The sequence below is a fragment of the Seriola lalandi genome, unplaced genomic scaffold (assembly GCF_002814215.2).
Source record: "Seriola lalandi dorsalis isolate HSWRI2012SDOR001 ecotype SW California unplaced genomic scaffold, Sedor1 jcf7180002054885, whole genome shotgun sequence".
Classification (NCBI taxonomy): Eukaryota; Metazoa; Chordata; class Actinopteri; order Carangiformes; family Carangidae; genus Seriola; species Seriola lalandi.
In genome coordinates this window covers 1,272,905-1,295,616 of record NW_019525437.1, presented here as the reverse complement: position 1 = coordinate 1,295,616, position 22,712 = coordinate 1,272,905, and the positions used below count along the sequence as shown (strand labels likewise).

Below are 22,712 nucleotides of genomic sequence, written 5' to 3'. Positions count from 1 at the left end.
GTTGCAGTCCAGTAGCTTACATTTGCTGGTCTTTGTTTTTCTAAATAAGCCTATGTAGTATGTTTGGAACGCTGTGCGCTGAATTCTTGTCGTAAGTAGATTTCTTAAAATTTTTTGGGTCTCAGCTGAGGAAATCATAGTTTAGAGATTTCACTGTTGCCCAGTCTTAACTACACCCCTGTGTTTCTTTGTTGGTTTGTTCCATTGCCAAGGTGAGTTGACAGCAAGTCACTGAAGTGGATGTGACTAGTTTTACAGGATGAAGGTTTCAATCATTGAAATACACATAGTCTGAACTGTGATGGGTTTTCCACAATGTGAAATGAATAAATGATAGTTCTTGACCATTTCGTGTATTTGGGATTTTTTTTTTTTTAAGGAATGTTAAACTTTTGCACTTTTTTCACTGAAGAAAATATAAAGATGATGATGTGATTTTTGTCTTGTATCAAACGAACATGTTCCCTTATGTCTGGAGAATATGATTTGTCGGTTGGGGCGTCTCTGTAGCACCACAATACTTATGGTGCCGACTATGAACTACAATGTTGTGACACATTTTACCTTTATCAGAAAAATTGCAACTCCCATGGTTTGGATATTGCACTTGGCCATATTGTGATTTCGACTATTGTGCAGCCCTAATTTATACCATAATCACCAGTTTACTGTGAATTCACCATCTTTCAAAGCAGTGGGGCCCAGGGACCCCCAGGGGTTCTTGAGGGTGTTTCTGGGGTCCCCAACAAAAAGGGGAATAACTTATTTTCACTATATTTCCATCCATTAGCAACACAATGGCAGAATGTGTAAATATTGATGGGTTTCAAACAGTTTCTGTTATAAAATGTTAAAATCTTATCAGATGAGGATCCGTGGTCTAATTTGTGTCAGTTTAGGGTCCTTGATGTGAAGAAGTTTGAGAAGTACTGTTTTACAGTATTCATCTCTCATATTCAGTCTGTTATTGTCTCATCTTGTCTAACATTAGAAATATTTTGTCATCACATAGCTGCTGTTAGGAATGTTTATGGAGAAGATCAGAGGGCTACAGTAAGGGCATGTCACTGCTGATGTTACATAAACATTAATAACAACTATGTTTGCTCACATTATTATGTTATTTACGACACTTTTTATGGGTTGTTTGTGGTTGGCATTACATTCCACAATCCACTTCAGCTGATACTGAACAGTAAGTAATATGGAACACTGAGTCCTAGCTACATGCTTTGATTGAAAGATTGTCTGTGAATTCATACCTGTACTTTTTCACACTGATTCCCCTGAACTTTAATAATGGACTGTGTCTATGTCTCAGGACATGGAGGTTGTATGTTGTAGTGAGCCTCAGACAAAAAGTTTCCAGGTGTTTCTGGGCTGTGGGTCAGTGCAGGCAGCCAGTGACTTGACAGCTGGTATGCCACTCAGCCCAGGAATGTGCTGGTCATTACATGCGGCTCATGGTTCACCTCTCTCACCCGAAACATGACTGGTTTGATTGTAGGTTCTGCTGAAGAAGGCCTTTGTCAGACCCTCAGGGCCTAAATGGACTCCACCATCTCATCTCCAGGAGCAGGCAGGGTCCTCTCAGCCCCATTTTTCTGTCCATTTATACTGTACATGATGCTACACTTTGCTTTGTGTTTTATCTCATGGAGATAATACAGTTAATTCCATCACCAAAGACACCAAGGTTAACAATGTGATTTAGACAAGGTGAGGTCCTGGTCACCTGTATTCAGACATACAGTAGATTATCTGCTTTAAAATGAGAGTATAAATGTGGCCAATATACCTTATGTACAGACTGAAATCTGTTAAACACATCAGGAGGTTGTCTGAGGCACAGAGTCACATGTTAAACAACCGAAAGTGTTTCCATCTCCTTTTTTTGAGATCAGCATGTTAGAATCAGAACTTATTTGATTTGCTTAACACTTAATATGATATTTAATGCTTTTGTTAAACTTAAGGGAATGAAACATGTTTATTGTACTTCCCTCACAATGAATACCTTGTTGGGGCCTTATGCTTGATTGCCTCCCTCACAATAGATCACTGTGAATTTTATTGCCTTCCTATCAGCTTTAGGTTGTTACTATTATTTGCTAATCTTCTTGCCTGTCACCAGACCTCTAGCTGCTGTGCCAGGGAACGTTTTAATAAAAAGAAACACTTGTTTGTCACTCACCCAGGATGTGTTTCTCACATTTATACCATTTATCATAGTCATTACCCAAAGGCAACAGTTTAGACAACAGAGCAGTGGCAAAAAAAAAAAAAAATCTAATAAAAATAGACATATCATGTGGATTACTTAGTTTTTCATTGGAAAGGTATTATGTAGTTCTGGTGCTTTATGAATCTTTACCCTGCAAGTCAAAGCTCACATTGGACAACTTCATCAAACTGCACAACACTTGTTAATCGTTTCCTATACAGAACCAGATTCCTTTAAATGTGATTAGTTACATGATCACAGAACAGGACACTTTCAGAAGTCTATTTTAATTACAGAGGTTGCTAACACTAGCACACTCACTTAAATAATTAAAGCTCATTGTTCTTGTAAATAAATAAATGAAATAAAATTGTTAATTTATTTATGTATTTCAATCTCACTCTGGTATAGCATTCAGTATTTAGTGCAAGAGGCCATCAGACTACTCATGAACATGAATCATTATTTTAAAGAATGTAAAAAATGAAAGAGGAAATTCCAATGAAATAGCAGCAAAATAAGAATGAAGTGATGGTGTTAAGGTGGTAAGATAGAAAAAAGTTCTCATGTGGGATTCTGAGTGCAGTGAGCATGAGGTTAATTTATATTCTTTCTATTTTAGGTTCATATATTCATTTAACTACAACAAACAACACAACCTGAAATAATGGGCTAAAGTCATTAGTTTGGAACACTAAGTATTTGCCATGTTTTGCTGACATCCCTGCTTGGCCAGTTAGAATGCTCATTAGCCACAGCTTTCAGGAAACTGGGTGCCCTTGCACCCTAGAGATCACCGTGTTGCCATAGTAATGGTAGAAATGCATGTCTGCCTCACAACAGGGGAGATGGGAAAAGAAGAGTCCGGCATTTCATCCCAGCATTAGCATATTAGCCCCTTAGAGCCAATGAGACGAGGCAAGGTACGGGAATACTCCAAGGGGACTGGCTGTGACAATAGCCCTCCTCCTTCTCTGTACACTCTGCCACCCCCTCTCAGGGGTAAAACCCCCATAATCCTGAAGGAAATCTCCCCTCTGTTCAAACCAACACTGCTGGGAGAGCTCAGTTTTAGTTATGGTCATTCTGTGGTGGATATTATGTATTTGTGGATAGTGTGTTTGGAGGTAGTGGATCACTGTTGGAGCTGTGTAATGATGCTCAGACCTCGGCGGCCTGCATGTCTCTTTATTTTGGCCCGTCTTTGAAGTGTCTGTGGAATGTGGTGCCTGACCAGCACACGGAAACAACTGGTCACACTTCCAAACTGAACTCCAGTCTCATATTATTTTTTGGCCTTTCAAATAATACAATTCTACTATGTGTCCATTTTGAAACCTTTGATCCAGATGTTTGGTGAGTCACGTTAACTTTGTTTTATGTTTAATTGACTTTTTGAGCCCTAAACCTTTTGACTCACACCTGCAGCTTGAGTCTTGCTATGTTTAGGTGAATGAGTTGGGGATATTTAACATATTGGGGTTTTCATTGCTTTGTCTTATGACCCTAATATTCTGTTATTGTTTTGATTGTTTTGTCTTATCATTCAGTATGAGGTCATCCCTCATTTAGGTTAAGCCATGATCAGCAAGACTTAGCATTTCAAACGCAAATGCAAATTAATCTTTGAGGGAAAAGGCTTATAGGTAAAACAAAATCATCTGTGAATATTCTCCTCAGCGTCTCAGGTTTTATTAATTGATTAACAGGCCATTAGTTTGTCAGGGTTGTAACGAGTCCCCTGTGCAGGCTGTTTATTTTTGAATGTGGACTGGTTGGTACTGGACACATTTGAAGTGAGATTTGGCTCTAAACTGATCACTCAGAAAACAGTCTCTCCCCCTGCCCCCATTTGAGGCAACTGATTCACTTTCCTAGCATATCTGTGCTGGCCCAGCTGTAGCCCTGACGATAGGCCTAATAAAACCAGGCTCATTTGCATACCAATAGCAGGCGCCATGTGTGGCTAGCTCCTGGTGCCCCAGAAACACGGACCGTGAGGGGACAAGGAAGACTGCGCTCCATGTTGGCTTTCCTTTGTCCTCTAAATAAGCCTTAACTCTAATCCACAATTAATTTTGTGGAATTGTCCCATTTTATTGAGCTTAACTAAATCTCTGTCTCAATCTGAAAATTCTAAATCTATAAAAGTGAGTGTAGGGTGTAAATATAATAACCTACTCTATTCATTTTACTCAGAAGTTAGTTTCAGGTCTTCATCTGAAGGAAGCTGTTGTTTGGACCTCTTGTCATCAGATCACTGAAGGCCTTTAGACAAGGTGACTGAGGGTGCAAGACCTCTTGACCTCATGGCTTTGTAGGGCAAGTTGAGTCCAATGAGAATGAAAGCAAGCAAGCAAAGCTTTGTCTAAAATTCTTCACCAGTCTAAGCTACATCTGCAGTAAAGTGATAAACTAACTACCAGAAAGGCACTAAGAATAACATTTCTTACGTGTTGAGAATGAGTTTGTATTAAGTGTTTTTGTATAATTTATTGGACAGTTTACAACCAGACAGGGATGAATTAAGGGAAAAACCTGGAAAATGAGTGGAGAAACATGATGTTGATCGTATGATGTGGCCTTCACAGTCACCAGATCTCAGTCCAGTCCCAACACCTTTGGGAGATTTAGGATCGAAGTGTCAGACAGTGCTCTCCACCACCATCATCAACACCAGATGATGTAATATCTTTAGGTAGAATGGTGTTGATCTTCCTGTGCAGTTCAGAGACTTGTAGAATCAATGATAAGGTGTAGTGAAGCTGTTCTTGCAGCTCGTGCTGACCAACAGCTCAAATTGGGTTTTCCTTTAATTTGTCTGTAGTCTTTTGTTAAAGGTCAGAGCCTGAGGTGTTAAATCTTACTACAGTCACAGAGAAAACAACCCGAACCCTCTCAGTATAAACTGATTCTCTAAATGTCTCAAAATTTGGGGTGACCCGTTTCATACATGCCATAAATAATATACATAATGATGTTAATTGAAGGATCCCATGTTTTTCCTCATCACCCCACACATTACAGTACTACGGGTGTAACTGCAGAAAACTAAATGACTTCAAAAGTCCCCTGTGACTGTCAGATGATGTCAGTTGTGAACGTCATTGAGTACACAGAGGTTGTCTGGGAGGCAGACGACAGCTTGGTTTGAGGGGTGAGGTGGCTGATCTGATTGTGTAAGAGATTCTCTATTCTCTTAAGCCCCCTGCCCCATGCTGGGGGTGTGTTCCCCCTGAGACCATATGGCAAAGTCTGAGCACAACCAGCTCACCTCAGTGATGTAATATTTTATCGATGAGTTTAATGAGAGAAGAGGAAAACTCTGATTCATTCCAGTATTGGTTCTGTTGTGATTCAGGTCCATCACATAGGTGTTTTCTCATTTTCAACTTCCATGAAACTTAAAAATATAACAACACGCGCAGACACAAATGTGACCAGGAGAGGGAGCTATTGTACCATGTATCAGCAGCCGTGTACACCTCTGTAGACTGCATGTTATAGTCTGGAGAATTAGGAGCAATTTGTGATGATGCAGTTGGATTAAAGAACCTTTTGTCCTCGTGAGATTTTGATGCACTGAACTCCACAACTCATGAACCTTTATGCTGTGTTATAGAGTGCACAAACTGTCAACAATCAGAACCAGCAGTATAAATGTCAGGTGGTCTTCTTTGTCCTGTCTTCTACTGTGAATCCAGTCAATTGTCGGTGAGCTCTTAGTGTATGTGTTCCTCCCCCTGCTGCCTAGGAATATGAAAATGGTGGATATAGTAGCTCAGAAAATGCCCTCAGAGAATGACGTGCATGTGGCAAGAAGCTTTCTCACGAAGATTTTGCGAAGTTCCATGAGGTACAGTTCTGTGGCTTCATCATAATCAGTAGTAACCATTCCCCTTTTTCCTCTCCTTCCCTCCCTCCCTGCCTGCCCTGTGCCCATAATCACATTAATCATTCGTCTAGTGATAATATCATCTTCATTCCTCTCATAGCAACTCTCCCTCTCCTGTGGTTTATTACCTGCCCTCACTGGCATGCCCTTTTTTGGATTGTCTCATTGTTCATGTCATTAGATGAATGATGTTCATCCCATTTGTGGAGCATGTAAATACAATTTGTGTCCATGACATGTATACGCATGTTTTGTGTTTATATTGATGAAAGTCAAATTGTATTCTAATTTTGGTTCATGCCATTTTATGCTCATATATTCTGTTTACCTTCTCTTGACATGCAATTCAGAAAGAACCACTTTAAAGGGTATGTGTAATGTGCAGCTGCACAGAGTTTGTGATTAAGTTCCCATCTGTGACTGTGAATGTCGAAAATGCTGTAAATCACTGCCTCAGTATAGATGCAGTGACACAAGTAAAAATGTTTCATTTGTGGTGCAGCATCAGGGTTGCAGCACTAGTTATATTTGTAAGTTTCAGTTGCACTGATTCATATATGGAAGCAGACATACTGTTTTCCATACGGGGTTGCTCTCTAATCCAGTCTGTGTTTTTTGCCCTCTCTGCAGGCGGAATGAACCCATAAGCAGGCCTCACTCCTGGCACGCCACCAAGTTCAACGAAAGCCAATCAGAGACTGCCAAAACACAGTCTCCACCCACACCAGTCTGGCACACCAGATATGATGCAAGGTAACGCTGGGATGTTGAAGTTTGCCTTTTGAGTCTCAGTGTTCGATATCAAACTTTATGATTACTCTTTGGTGACCAAGATAACCGTGAGCTATAAATGATGATATGGCAACACCAAGTAAGAGCCCTGTGTTGTCACTTTATTGCATTGGCTCAATGAGTGAAGGTATAAAGGTTCATTTTATTGACATTCATGACTCTATTCTATATTTAAACATAGAATTATGAATTTTAATTATCAAGATGCAACTTTAAAGAGAACATTTAGTTTGCTTGTCCTGTGTTTGCTGTGTTCTCCAGCTGTGTTGCCAAGGAGATGATAATTAATTAAATATAAATGTAAATGTAAAAGGGCCATAATTTATAACCTGATCACAAATAGTAGTCTTTAGGAAAATGTCAACGTTTTCAAGAAGAAAAACTGTTTTTTTTTCCTCTAATGTCACATGTTGTCATTTCCATTGACCTCCAGCTCATCCTCAACTGATCTCTCCTCTGGCTGGGAGCAGACAAACCTGCGCAGAGTGTCTGACCAGTTCAGCTCTCTTGGCAGCATGGACAGTCTAGAACATGTTGCACATCCGTACCCTGCCGGTCAGCTGTCACCTGCCAAGTCTAACAACAGCATGGAGCACCTCGGAGGAGGCAAACGAGACTCAGCCTACAGCTCCTTCTCCACCAGCTCTGGCACACCAGACTACACCCTGTCAAAGAGCAACACCGCCTCAACAGAGAACATGCTCTATAAAGTCAACCAGTGGGATGCAGGAGGAAAGCACAACAATGGTAGAAACAGCCAGAACCTGACTGAGGGAGGCAAACAGGATGATAGGCTCACATATTTTCAGATGCCAGGAGTAAGCGCAGGTTATGAGTGTCCACAGATTGAGGACCCGGCTGGCTCCCGCCATTCCACTTCAAGCAGAACCAGCTTTGGACCTGTTTGGAATGTCCCTGAGAAAAAGAAGACTGCATCCCCATCCCCTCCCCCACCCCCTCCACCTGCACGCAGTGACAGTTTTGCTGCAACAAAGGTACATGAAAGGGGGCTCGGGATAGCTCACCCTGAAGGACCTGATCCACACAAGACTGCGACTGAAAATCGCCGCAGCCACAACCTTTCCCTGAAAATTGACAGCGACAGTTTTTACCCTTCATCTGATAAATCTAGCCACAACCAGTTCAGCTCAAACAAGCAGTACTCCCTGTCCAGCAGTGATGTTCGGCAAGGCCAGCCTTACCATCAGAGACACCACAGTGACAAAAGCACTTTGTATTCTCAGCCCTGGGCTACGTCTGTACCAAAGCCACAGAACGCAGGTGGCTACCACTGTAGCATGCAGGAAATGCCTACTAACGGTTCTGCACAACACTTTGGTCAGAACCAGAGAAGGAACTTAAGCACCTCCCTGTCGATCACAGCCACTGACCAAAACACTGACAGCAGTGGACACAGCCGATACTACTGTGTCACTACATGCCAGCCCACGCAGCCCAACCCCCAGCTGATGTCAGGAAAACCAGAGGACCGGAGGAGTGTCACAGGCGTGGACCTGGCAGAGAGCAGCAGTGAGCGTAATTCTCTCAGCCCACAGACAGTCACCAAAGTGAAGTATCATCAGCCCCAACAACACTCCTCACACAGTAAAGACAGTAATGGATACAGCAAGCACCAAGTTACTACTGTACTGGAAACCTGTGTTCCTAAACCCAGCTCAGATAATAGGGGAAGCCAGAGAGGACACAACACAGAGACTCCGTACGTGAATTACCCTCCTACTAGACAATCTGAACACCGAAGGTCTCTCCCACTACAACACAGAGAAATACCCCAAGACATTAGATATCACAGTCAAGTGAGCAACAAAATCAGCCCCCAAGTAACCCCCATGCTGCACTCTCTATCCATGGATGCTGCAGGCCAAGATGAGAAAACAAGAGGCACAATCTCTGAGGAGTCCATTGAAAGCAAGCAGGCAAAGCGCACTGATCGTTTTGCCACAACATTGAGGAATGAAATCCAGATGAGAAGAGCCAAGCTGCAGAAAAGTAGGAGCGCAGCAATCCTTCCTGGTGCTGAGGGTGAGACTGAAGACGATCAGGATGTCTGGAAGTCCACTGAAAGCACCACTCCATCGTCTGCAGACGGATCCTTCACCAACACCTACAAGGACCATCTGAAGGAAGCACAAGCAAGGGTGCTGAAGGCTACCTCTTTCAGGAGAAAAGACCTGGAGCCAGTCTTAGTGGAGAACCCTGCAGCGGAGGCCCTACCTAACTACCCATCCTCAGCACTGGCCCGTAAAGATGTCACCCCTCTGCCAACTGTCACAGAATCTGTGATGAGTAAATCAGGGCCTGCTGCTGGTCAGGTGACTCGCATTGGAGGCCGGAAGCGTTTTTCTGCAGAAAAGAAGGTCAGGTCTTTCTCTGAACCAGACAAGATCCATGAAGTCGGTGTGAAAGAAGATCTCCCATGCAACGAAAAAACAAGCTCCTCATTAGACCGACAGAAGCTCTTCAAAGAAAGTGGGAACCAAGTGAACCAAGTGAACCAAGGCCAAGATCTTGCCTCAATCGGTGCAGCAGGAGACACAATGAAAGGGATCAGCAGCAGAGAGTACACTGAGGAGGCCCAGAGAGCTTCTTACTCTGCACACAAGCAGTCCATCCTAGACCAGCAAAGACTGGGCACCTTTGCTGAGTATGAGGCAAGATGGAATACACAGAAGAAACCACCAGAAACCAGAGCCTCCGGACGGTACCGATCAGCTGATAACATCCTGGATCCTGGACCTGAGGAGAGAACTAAAACCACCTGTTTGCATGAGAGATCCAGATCCTCTCCCTCAGCTGACATCTATGGGCAGGTGAGGCACAAAGTCATAACGTTAGTAATCTCAAAATGACAAACATTTTATTGGGATGATCAAAAAATTTGAGGTTTGAAGATGATTTTAATAACTTAAATGTTGCAACTGCACCAAGCTGTCGAGGTGGTTTTACATCTTGTTAAGACAAACACACTGACTGAAGTGAAAGGAACAAAGGAAAAAACCAAGTCAAATATTAATCCATGTTTGTTCATAATGACACACCCTCATCTTAAGGAAGAGAGAGGGGCACCAACCTGCTGACGCCTTTCACAAGTGAAAAGCTGCAAAGCTGCAACATGAGTTTGTTAGAATAATTAAAGAAAGAACTCTGCTATTGGGATCGCTGGAAGCTTCTTTTCTCTGGATTATTAACTTTACAGTCTGTGTGTTTGTTTAACTTTATTTACAGAAGATTCCAGTTCCTGCAAGAAAGTCTGAGACCGAGTTTTCCCAGACTGAGAGAAAACCTGCTGAGCTGCTCAACACTGCTACAGGGTGAGTACATTTCATTTGATGTGACCTGCTAGTGAACCAGCGTCTGTGGAAGTGGGACTACTTCATGTCTCAATTATATAGTACTGTATATAAATGCAAGAATATCAGTGTTTTTGCATTTGAGTTTTTGCTTTACTATAATGTACAGTTTGACAGTTGTATTATTTTGATCTTGTACCTGTGTCATTCTATCAGCATATTTTTCATGATATCTTAGTGTTTTTGCTCGCGAGCTTTATCAGTGAAAGATGGCAATGAGATTGTAGAGGAACAGTGAAGTCTTTGTGATCTGTCAAGGCATACCAGTGGCACTGCCCTGGCGCAGCTGTGACAACATAAGCCGTCTCTCTTGCTGCGCTTTGTGTCGTTCAGTGGAGGCTTACTGGTGTAGGCGAGGCATGTCTGACAGTGAGGAAGTGTTTCTTCAGCCCTCTATTGGAATGTAATGGGGACAGGAGTTCAGGGGGCCGGTCCTAGGCATGAAATTATCATCAATAAGATCTGGTGCTTTGCATAATTAGATTTTTAGCCATGCTAGTGGCAGTGGCTCCATGGGTGGCGATGTCGTTCAGTTGGTTGGTTCCACCACTTTGGTCCAGACAGAGACACCTCAACAACTATGAGATGGATTGGTATGAAATTTTGCACGCACTCTCTTGGGCCTCAGAGGATGAATCCAGTTGAATTTCATGATTCCATTTCCTCTCGCACCACCATGAGATTGCCATGTGGTCTGTAGTGAAATGTCTCGACAACTACTAAATAGATTACCATGGAATTTGGTGCCCACAGTCACGTCCCCCTTAGGATGAATTGTAATAACTTTTCATCTAGCGCCCACACCATGTTAGCACTTTCATGATGATCATGCTAGCATGCTGAAATGACCATTTAGCTGAAAGCTGTGTCTAAGTGCAGTCTCACAGAGCTGCTAGCATGGATGTAGACTCTTTTTTAGCCTCTGTGTTTCAGGGAAAAAATAATTATAGAAAACTCATTTGTTCTTTCAAACAATTAGATGCAGGCTACAGAGAATTCAGTTTCACAGTAGGTGGGCATAGCTAGCTAAGTACAGACTCACATCTACAATAACTTCAGTGGGGAAAAGTGTGGAAATATTAACCCTGATTTGAATTATGTATAAGACTGGAGGAAGGTTTAAATAACAAACATCAAGACTATGAAGCTGCCTGTGTATATGAAGTGGTTTGGTGACAGTGGATTAAACCTGCTTGCTTGCTGACTGTTTGTTTTATGGGAAGGGTGAAATGTTTACAGCTAACACTGATGATTTAATTTGATCCTTTGATGATCCCATATGACCTCCAGTTGTCTGTTCACCTCTTGTTTCTACCTTTATTTTGAAATGAAGCGCAGAAATTATTTTATATTTTTCCACCAGCAGCATCCAATTACGCTAAAATCAATCGAACGTAGTTTACCTTACTTTACATGGAGAGTACCACTCAGCATGTTGCATAATGTCTTCTATGGCTCTAGATAAAAAAAATAACCTTGATGACATCATGAGGGTGAACTCATTTTGGGCTTGAGACAAAAAGAACATTTTAAACTGAAATCAAGTGTTTCAATCTGGTGAAAGAAGTGGGTAGTTACCAGACAGAGAGGCTCTAATGAAATATACTATACTATATACTAATATTGCGATTCATTATGGGATATCTCAGCCTCTGTGGCTTTGTCCCCCTACTTAAAGGAAAACCTATATTGCTGGAATATCCCTTCATTGCAAATGCTTTGAAGTGGATGTTTATGCAGTAATGTGTCGTGTGTATTTTAATCTTAATGCCAGGTTTGTAAAAGTAGAATTCAGATGTTTAATACTCTAACATGTTGGTCAGATTGTCTCAGATTACATAGAGTGATTCTTAAACTTTGTAAGGTGACATAGTCAAGATGAATTCATGGTTTGTAACCAGTTATTCAGGAGTCTTTGTGCATTATCTAAACTCCCACTGGTGAAACTCATTGAAGGGTGTAGAGTATCCCTCATGTAGGAGCCACACCATATGTCACGTTTGCATTACAACAGTGCAGAGGATGTTATTGTCATTCAGAAGTCTGAGAGATGAGCTAAGTGAGGCGTGCTCCACCCTGATAGTGTTATTGATACAGGTGTAAAAAGACTCCAACAGGTGGCTTCTGTCAGAGAGTCATCAGACAGACAGACAGACAGACAGACAGACAGCTCACTCGCTTTTACCTCTGTTCTCTGGAAATGACAGCAGTAAGACTTCACATGGGGTGAGTTGGTACAATATCTTATTACGTATTTGGTTTTAAATCTATTATATTCCTAATAATCCTATACTTTTCCACAGCTGCTAACGACAGCGACAACATTTGTAAAGTTGGAAACATCCTGAATGCTTTCTTGTCTCTTATTTCACAAAGAAAATAGTGTATTAGTGCATACACACTGAAAGGATCAGAGATAATGTTTGGGCACCTTAGACAGACAAAAATGTTTAAGAAATTCTTTATTATACAATCACAGATAAGTTATTTTCTTGAGAGTGTGTCGTGTTTTCCGACATAAACGTGTCATTGGTTGAACACCTACATCACAGTAATATAACTACCAGATATCAGTGGCATCATGTTTCACGTTTGTGCGAGGTAACTTTCTCACACTGTTTCCAGAGGGGAGGGTGTAAGCTTCAACAGCAGTTGTTCTTTGGGTAACTTGTCAGAGCTTGTAAGAATTCAGACTGGGAGGTTTGAGTCGTGGCCTCTGTCTGTCCACACGTCTCTGTACTGTGTCATGTGACTGAAGAATCAATATAATGTTGACTTAAATTAAAGCTGTGTGGTTTGTGTTAATGTTCTCTGAGAACTCCTAATTGACGTGTATGAGATCTGTTTGCATGAAACCACAGCAGTAGGTAGGTTTGTATGCATTCACCATAGTGCCCAGATGGCTGAGTTAATGGCAGCTTTCCACTGTGCTGTATGTTAAATTATGCTAAAGGTTAAAACACTTCAACTCAGCTCCATTAGTTCACTGTCAGGTCCTTAATGACTGCTGTGATCTCCTGATATTGACCTTTTCTTCCTCTTCCATGTCTGACTTTACCAAAGAGTTAAAAGTGTAAATGTGAATCATCAGGAAAAAGTGATCCGGTCTTGCTTTTTTGCACTGGAGGATTATTTATTCCTCTATGGAGACTTTGTGGGAACTTAAATATTCCTCTTCAGACTGCCAGCTGAACGGTTACCAGGGAGGAGGCCTTCACAAGCCAGGGAGACGTGTGTCTTGTCATGCTGGCATAATCACAGTGGCTGCTGGAGACCAACACGTCCTCCACCACAGTGTATTATTTGATAAAGCTGCAGATGATAGTTGTTGCTGCCTCGCTGTGTAATTAAAAGCTTTCTATTGTGTTCCTCAGGTTCTCTGACAGAAGCCCCGGTGACTGTAAAGTGAGAGAAAAGCCGGTGGAGTTTGAACATTACTCAGCGCCACCCCCTCCGCCCATGACAGGAGCCAACCCTGACAGCAGACACAGAGCTGCTCCTGCCACCGTGAACCACAGACCCACATCTGTCTCTCATGGTCTCACGGAGTCTGGCCTCCCTCAGCCTGGGGACCACAGCCACAACGAGTTGCCATCTGGACTGAGGAGGAAGCCCTCTGCGCTGGAGAAGCCTCCCCCTCCTACATGCCCAGAGGTCGACTCCCAAGAGTCCCTCACCAGTTCCCAGAGTGAAGTCTTCACCCACTGCTCTCCTAACACTGATCCTAACTCCGCCTTCGTCCCCACCCACTCTGCAAAGGGAGATTCTGAGCAGGGCAAAGGACTTGTGGACAAAGGACAAGGGGCAGTACATCATCTATCAACATCCAATCCTCAGCTGGCCTCCTCTCCCCCGGCTTCCTCCTACAGACCTTCAGGGCTGGCCAGTATGGAGAGGCAGCGCTCACCATCTCCACAGTTTTCCCCACAAAGACTCAGCGACAAGCCTCCAGTCTCTCTGCAGGATGAAGACTCAAGCAGGTAAACTTTTTTGTTTTGTTTCATGAGTTCCACAGTGTTGCTGCAACTGCAAACTCCCACCCAGTTTAGTCAGAAGTCAGTGACTGTAACTCCACTACTTATCGTGTCTTTATGCTACTTGTACAAAAGGGCTTATTGAGAGTCACTGCCTCTGTAGAATCAACATGCAACATGTGAGTGCTATCAAGCCACAGTAAATTAGAGGGATTCTCCGAATTGCTATAAAAGCCACTGGCGGTTTCGGCGTAATTCAGTTAAATGCTGAAAATGTAAAATGTAGTCTGAAGCTGTTTGTTCATCTTTCTGATTCAGAACTAATTGATATCATCTGTAGTGAACCTCTGACTGTACAGTAGGATTATTACAGCTAACAAAACCAAAGTGGTAGGAGGAGTCCACATGTCTTCCAGCACACTGGGCATGGAAAAAATCTGAGTTGCCATCATGCAGTGAAACTTTAAATCATCGATGGCTGGAACAAAACTGAGGAGATTTTCTTCTCCTCACACAGAGAGACTTCCCCGAGCTTCATTTTATAAGTTTGTCTCTTTTTCTTTCTCTGATATTTCAGGATGGAGCATGTGACAGAAAACCAAAATTCTGCAGTGAAGAAAGTTCCCATTAAGATAGTCCACTTAGAGGGAGCCACAGAGAAGGAGAACAGTCCATTTTTGAAGCACAGTGACTCCTCTGCCATTAAAGCCGAGGCTCCTGGTGTTAACAGGCTCAGCAGTCTGGGAGGTGCAGGGCAGGACTCTGTCTTCTGTGTCTTCACTCGGCAGAGAGAGCCCGACAGTCCACCAGCTTCTCAGACGGACACATACATGACCACTGTCAGAGATCACATCAACTCCAACTGTCAGCAGCCACCGCAGCCCACAGACGAGCCCGAGCCCAGCAGAGACAGGACCGCTGTCACCACAGGACTGACTGAGGAGGACCAGAAGAGAGAGGAGCTGGCCAGGGACATCATGGGGAAGGACAAGTCACTGGCTGATATTCTGGATCAGAGCAAAATGAAGACCACCATGGACTTGATGGAGGGCATCTTCCCTCAGGGGGAGCAGCTGCTGGAAGAAGCTCACCAACGCAGGAAGGTGCCCCCGAAACAGTCAGCTGCCCGGCCTGCTGAGGAAAGGTCAGCCTCACTTACTTCTGTATGGCCTGAGAGGTGCCTGTTCTTATATCTGTGATCTGCTGGACTAACTTACTGTATATAAAACCACAGGGCACTGTTGAAAAAACATTCAACTTTTATACAGTTCACCCGATTACTCTTCTTGTTTGACCTCTACAGTGTGTATTTACTCTCAGTATGTTTAGTTTCTACATATGAGAGTAAAGTCATTCATATACATGAGCTTGGAAAAAACCACTGGCCCTCAAACAGTTTAGTATTTTTCTTCCAAAACACTCAACATGTCTGTGAGGCCTACTGTTCTGTACCACGTGTGGTTTCATTTACACAGATGTTACCAGAGAGTAAAACTTCAAGTCGGAAAACAGCAGGTGAAAATATGACAGATGTTACCGTGTTAGTCGTCACATTACCCTGAAACAATGTTATGTTAAAACAGCAGCCAGTGACATCCAGTCAGAGCAGCGCCACAGAGAACTGACTGACACGAGTAAAGATACAAAAATCTGTCTGACCAAAGAAAACCGGTTCATACATTTGACCACTGGTTCTCAACCAGGTAAAAACTTGCACCACAGATTATACTTCTGAAGTTGCTGGTATCTGGAGTAGCTGTGGAGTAGCTCAGCTGATATGAAAAAAATAGAAATTATGATTTGATAAAATATATGCCAGCTACAATAGGCTGCTACACTGTGCACACATCCCTCCGGTATGAGTCAGTTCTAACACCTTTATAACTGCACATCCTCATGTTGCCAGAGAATTTGAAATAGTTGTTAAAAGTAGCTTCAGTCACTCCAGACAGACCAAACATTGGGCAGAAATGGCCGGGTACAACTGTATTAGGCCGCTGGGTGCAACACAGGATGTCTGGATGACAGACAATGACCAGCATAAAGACCCTGACAGCTGTTTGTTTGAGTCTGAGAAAACTGTGAATCAACAAATTGTCTTGAATCACTCGTGTGTCACAGAACAAATGTGTTTGGTTCCTTCACCAGTTTCCTTTGACAAGATTTTACCCTGGGTCTTTTTATTTGGTTTGGAAATGATTTGTTTTTTGTATTTCAGGGAAAAGGAGGACAATATGGCAGCAGCCGTTACTATGGTGACCAGCTCTACATATTACAGCACATCTGCTCCAAAGGCTGAACTCCTCATCAAGATGAAGGACATGCAGGAGCAGAAGGAGGAAGACTCAGAGGAAGAACTGGACATTAATCTGGCCAACAAGAAGGTACCAGACACTGAACACACATTTAGTCTTCAAATCATCAAATCATGACCCCCCACCCCCCACCCCTGACTGAAGGCCTTTGAGAACAGTATTAATTAATGTTTGTTTTTGTCATGTAGCAAGAGTTGATCGACAGCCTTAGCAAGAAGCTACAGGTGTTGCGGGAGGCCAGAGAGAGTCTTCAGGAGGACATCCTGGACAACAACGCCCTGGGAGACGAGGTAGAGGCCCGAGTCCAACAGGTCTGCAAACCCAACGAGCTGGACAAGTTCAGGATGTTTGTTGGGGACCTGGACAAGGTGGTGAGTCTGCTGCTGTCTCTGTCAGGCCGTCTAGCCAGAGTGGAGAACGCCCTCAACAGCCTGGAGGAGGATGCTACAGCTGAGGAGAGGGTCAGTGGATATAAATCTTAGAAATCGAACTGATGGTGTTTGAAGAAAATGTGTCATATCCTCAGTAATCCTGATGTTTGTTTCCTCTTCAGCGTACGCTAGTCGAGAAGAGGAAGCTGCTGATCCGACAGCATGAGGACGCAAAGGAGCTGAAGGAGAACCTAGACCGTCGGGAACGTGTTGTTTATGACATCCTGGCCAACTACCTGCAAGAGGACAGCCTTACAGACTATGAACACTTTGTCAAGATGAAGTCTGCGCTCATCATCGAGCAGCGCAAGCTTGAGGACAAAATCAAACTGGGCGACGAGCAACTCAAGTGTCTGATGGACAGTTTGCCAATAGAACAGAGGCTGTCCTTCTGAAGCCCAAAGCTCTGATTAGACAGACTGGTTATTACTCACTGTCCAGCAGAGGGAGACAGAGACAAACAGCCTGTTTGCAACAATGACTGTTGCATTTTCTCACAGTTTTCAATTCACACCTCCTGAGGTGGACTCCCACAGACTGATAGCATCCATATGTAACTCCTTTGTGACAGATGCTGCTTTTTCTGGCATCAACAGACCACTGTATCTAATGTCTTTCATGCCATTTTTTGCTGTTTTTATTCTGTGTTTTTGGCTCTTTTTTTAGTAATTTATTGTAGCCTTTTGAATCTGTGCAGGAGGGGACAGTATTTTATCTTCAACTGATCTGAGCAGCCACACTACCTGATGTGTGTTACATGCTGAGCAACTAAGAGTATTTATCATGTTTTATGTTTAAATAATTTCACACTCTGTAACCATTTTCAGATAAACTATGAAATCTGGCCAAATATTTCAGTCAACTCAAACCTTTTTGTCAAAATTTATAAACTAGTGGCCTTGTACTAAGATTTCTGTGCCCTCGTTTCCCTCACTGAAGAAACTTTTCTTCTGCGATAAACAAGATGAAGACAGAAGGATGTGAGTGCAGCAGTGTAACCTTGTGAATGTCCCGGTCATTTTAAAGAGCACTTGTTCAACTTCACTAAACAGAAGAAGCACTTCACATCCAGACTTTAACTCCACAGTCAAATCCACATTGAACATGTCGGGGGAGTTCTCCATGTCACTGAAAACACTGTCCATTCTTTAATCCACCTCTGCATGTTGCTTCTGTCAGTGCTGCTCTGTTTTATTCACAGACACAGAATCTTGTTTAGATAATGATGTTGCCACATGTAAGTTTACCAAGTCTGTATTTTTGTCTTATTACTTCACTGTGTTTTGTTATTCACGGTGCAGATGTTTCATAGTTACCACAGATGTTGCTTGACCTCTAGATAATTTCAACACTAAAAACTGTTCAGGTTGATCATTCTGCAACCAAATATGGAACAAAATCGTTCCAAAGCATTTTGACCAGCTTGAGCTTTGAGTCTATCAAATGTCTAAATTTCAGACTGTCAGGATTAAATCAGTCTCCCCGAGGTGAAGCCTGGTGGAGGGTGTTTGTTCTGCACATGTGAGTATGTTACAGTTTGAAACGCTTTGTGCACTGCTACAGCTACAGCCTGACTCTTAACACTTTATCAGCTGTGCTCCTTTATGTTGAATAAAGAGTCTGCTGAAATCACACACCAGTGTTTGATTGATTTCCTCTCAGTGATCGGCTCATGTCCATCGTCATTCATTAACCTCACCCCGCCCTCCTCTCTGCTGATTGTTAAGATACTCCTTGTCATGTCGAAGTATTCGACATGACAAGGAGTATCTTAACAATCAGGTGGTGTCCTCTCACACACTGGAGCAAAATGTGGACTGTCGCTCAGACTCTTTCTCCTGTGATATATGAAGCATCTGTGGAAGGATCCAGTGTCTGATGAAAAAACATCACAGTGAGTTAAAGGGCAAAATGTTAGAGAGGGTTGTTTTGTTTTACTGCATAACCTGCAAAGATTTAAATGGACAATCATTAACTCCAGCAGTGCATGAACAGATGGTACCTACAGTTACTAGAAAATAAGGTTTCTCTGCACTTTCACTGAGGAGCTGTATTCTAATTCTCTAAATTAATTTAATCCGAAATCATTTCTGTATGTTCCAAAACTTCTAAAAGTAATTTTTCCCTCACCGTATTTGTAGACATCGTTTATATCCTGGATAATTTGATATTGTTTGAAAAAAAGAGGAACTTAAACATCTCATTGTGATGCTGTTTGTTACAGTCCAAGTTCTTCTTCTATGGTAATAATATCAGTGTCTGTTAATGTATGCTTGTACAAATACAGCTGCATCATTATATGTAGAGTTTACCTGAATAATAAGTGGAGTAACTGTGGTGACAGTCAGTATCATCAGATTATATTAACAGTCATGGTCTCGTTGCTGCACATTGCACACAGTCTCATTGTTGGTTCTGTAGCATGTTTTGATGAGTATCAACATGATGTAAATCATATGCGGAGCAGTGAAGCTGTTCTAGCAGCTCGTGGGGTTGTGGTACAACATCTTACTAAGGCACTTTATGTTGGTTTTTCCTTGTGTCACCTGTTTGTGGATACATGGTCTTTACAGGAGAAAAAAAAAGTATTTGTTTATCAGTAGTGAGTAATGAGTATTATTATTAGTAATATGTGTATATATGGACAAAATATTTCAGATAACTTGCTCTGTTCAGGACAGACTGCGCATGGAAGACATGGTTCATTATACTACTGGATCAATATTGATATAAGAGCTGAGCATGTGGCCAATCGTCATTTTTCAAACAAAAGCACATAAAAGACAAACATTTTTATCAGTTATCCCTGTTTTTAAAGAATGAAGACCTCGATATTATTGAGGGGGAACATTTTACAGTGTTACCTGTTAGTGATCTGTGGACTGGCTTTATTGGTATATATACACACTTACAGTATGACATAATATATCTACAACAGGTTTTTGGCCCAGATCCCAGGTATAAACCAGTAAATATGATACAGATAATAACAGTGGAATAAGAACATGGAGCAAAGCAATTCAGTTGTCTTCAGGCCTCAGTTCTCCAGACCAATCTTTGGCACAAGGCACCACCGACATATTGAAGCTGTCCACCTCTCATATTCAAAGTTTCTCAGCAGTTATACAGAGAACTGTAATTAGTAAACAGAAATTAAAGAGGCCATTCTACATTTGAAAATTACAACCACCACCTCGTGTTTGTATCCCTCCGCCAACCTGATGGTCACAGTCTCTCCTTCCTGAGTTACAGTGTTGAATAATGGGCAGTTATTTTTACAGGACATTATGATGTCACAGTGAAGTTGACCTTTGACCTTTTGGATTTCAAATGTCATCACTTCATCATTTTATCCTTATAGACATTTTAGTTAAATTGGGTCATTATTAGTGAATGAATTTGTGAGTTCTGGCCAAAAACGATGTTTTGTGAGGTCACAGTGTGACAGAAGTGATGAAATTCCATCTGAGGATTCCTGATATATTTAATTCACAAGAATGTGAGGTCACCATGACCTTGCATTTGACCTCTGACCACCAAAATCTAATCAGTTCATCCTTGAGTCCAAGTTAATGTCTGTGCCAAATTTGAAGAAGTTCCATCAAAGCGTTACAGAGATATCATCCACACGGCGCAGAGGCATAATGAGACCAGAAGATGAATATATCTGTGTTTGTTTCATCAGGTGTGATGACGTCAGAGAAGCTGCATGAACTCAACATTGTGTGAGTCAGCGAACAGTCTCTCAGACGTTAGTGGTCACACTGGACAGGATGATTTATCTGGCCCACACAGCTCACAGGCAGTTCCTGGGCCTGGTAGCAGGTTTCCTGGCGTGGATCTTCACCATGACCACGGTCGGCCTCAACGAGTGGCGGCTGTGGCACGTGGACGATGTATCCGTCATCACGTCGGGCGTGGCCTGGGTGGGTATCTGGAAAGCGTGTTTCTACAGCCAAGTCCTCCCAGAGATGGAGAACTGTCGGAGCATCAGTATCTCAGACTCTTTTGTCCCAGTGGAGATCCCCGTGGCTCAGGTGCTGATGGTGCTGGCGGTGGTCTGTGGCCTGGTGGGAAACGTCAGCGGTGCGGTGGCCATGAGGATGGTCTACTTCTCTCTGGAGGATCGCAGCAGCATCAGGCTGGTCTTCATGCTGGCAGGGACCCTGTATCTGCTCACAGGGATGTTGTCCTTGGTGCCGCTGGTGTGGAACATGAGCTCTGTGCTCAACAACAGCACCATAGACTTCCCTCCTGAGTTTCACCTCCCTGTGCCTCCTGTCAGGCAGCAGGTCGGCTCTGCCATCGGGGTGGGCATCTTAGCCTCCGTCCTGATGCTCATCAGTGGCCTGCTTTTCCTCTCCTACCACTATGCCTGGAACACTCTGAAGTCAGAGGCCCCCAGAGACACCAGGGACCCACTCCATGGTCCCTGGAATGAGTTAACAAATGGAGTCAACCAGGGAATGGATAATCCTGTGTTCCACATTGAACAAGTCTCATGATGGAAAAACCTGAACCGGCAGGAATACCACAGAGAAGAGTCACATTTAAAGCAGAGCTGCTGAATCAATCACATTTTATTATCGTTTATGATGTTACATCAAAATTCATCCTCATACAGACTAACAGATGAGAATTCATCATCACTGGACATTAATTATAATTATATAATTAAACATGATTTATAGTGATATTCTCATGTGAAGGATTACTGCTGGCAGCCCCTCCATATACAACAACAATGCTGATTCATTACAAGTACATGAGACAACACAAGAGTTTCCGCATGTCCTCAGAGCACATATGAATCACTGTTTTAATGTGACATACATCAGAATATAACCTACAATAAGTGGCTGGTCATGTAGGAGCAGTAACACAAGCTGTAACATAACACCTTCATGCTATCACTATTTAGGTTTATACAGTGAACTTGTTACAAAACAGTTGCCTATTTACACAGATTAATCTCCCATGGGGCCCTGGGGCAAAAATCTTTTGACCCCCACTGAACATGGCAGGTTCACCCAGAAACCAACCAGGACTCCAGAGCAGGACTGATAAGTTGATTAGTTGGTTAACAGGAAATGAATTGGTGAGTGATTAATAGTTTTAGTCATTTTCAAATAAAATAACCAATAACTGACTGTACCACTGCACCAGCTTCTCAGATGTGAATATTTCCTTGTTTCCCAGTTTTCACTGATAGTAAACTCACATGTGGTGTGTGTGTGTCTGACGACTGCTCACACCACAAAAACAGTTTGAAGACATAAACTTGGGTTAATGATGATAATAATGATCGTGACTTTCTGAAATTTTACAGACTAAACAATCAATTGATTATTACAGAAAATAATTAATAATGGAGATAATTGTTGATCGTAGCCTCAACTATGAAAAAGTGAAAGCAATTTTATAAAACACAACTTTACAACAAATGAGCTCAAAATAAACAATTCATGTCTGAAAACTAGTTGATATTCTACCTCATCATGTAGACTGAAAATCTGGAGCTTCCGGAGCCCCAGGGGGTCCGGGGCCCCGGAGCCTCAGGGGGTCCGGGGCCCCGGTTGGTACCGCAGCCCTGCATCTAGCACATATGGAGAAACGTTATCGTTCATTTGGAGCTGTGTTACTGTCCACCTCATGAATGTCAGCTCGCTCTCTTTTGAGTTCTGCTGTGGCCTTTACCCGCTCCTGAGCG

General features: G+C 42.6%; 2 protein-coding genes across 5 annotated transcripts in view; both read left to right on the top strand.

The window, feature by feature from the left end:
• The window catches only part of shroom2a (shroom family member 2a), a 34,837-nt gene extending 16,201 nt beyond the window's left edge, over window positions 1–18,636 (top strand). For all 4 annotated transcript variants that reach the window (XM_087179970.1, XM_023428903.2, XM_087179968.1 and 1 more), the window contains 8 exons: window positions 6,750–6,872; window positions 7,345–9,742; window positions 10,158–10,243; window positions 13,657–14,262; window positions 14,834–15,400; window positions 16,475–16,640; window positions 16,760–17,032; window positions 17,125–18,636. In XM_087179970.1, the coding sequence (XP_087036096.1) occupies window positions 6,750–6,872; window positions 7,345–9,742; window positions 10,158–10,243; window positions 13,657–14,262; window positions 14,834–15,400; window positions 16,475–16,640; window positions 16,760–17,032; window positions 17,125–17,397 (4,492 nt within the window). In that variant the 3' untranslated portion in view covers window positions 17,398–18,636. The remainder of the gene's footprint in view (window positions 1–6,749; window positions 6,873–7,344; window positions 9,743–10,157; window positions 10,244–13,656; window positions 14,263–14,833; window positions 15,401–16,474; window positions 16,641–16,759; window positions 17,033–17,124) is intronic.
• Window positions 18,637–18,759: 123 nt separating this feature from the next.
• Window positions 18,760–22,164, top strand: cldn34a (claudin 34a). The gene is made up of 2 exons (XM_023428909.2): window positions 18,760–18,896; window positions 20,688–22,164. The coding sequence occupies exon 2, from the start codon at window positions 20,776–20,778 to the stop codon at window positions 21,505–21,507; it is 732 nt and encodes a 243-aa protein (XP_023284677.1). The 5' UTR covers window positions 18,760–18,896; window positions 20,688–20,775; the 3' UTR covers window positions 21,508–22,164.
• Window positions 22,165–22,712: the final 548 nt, after the last annotated feature.

Excerpts from the sequence above, each read along its gene's own strand:
- cldn34a (XM_023428909.2), top strand. The coding sequence starts at position 20,776 with ATGATTTATCTGGCCCACACAGCTCACAGGCAGTTCCTGGGCCTGGTA.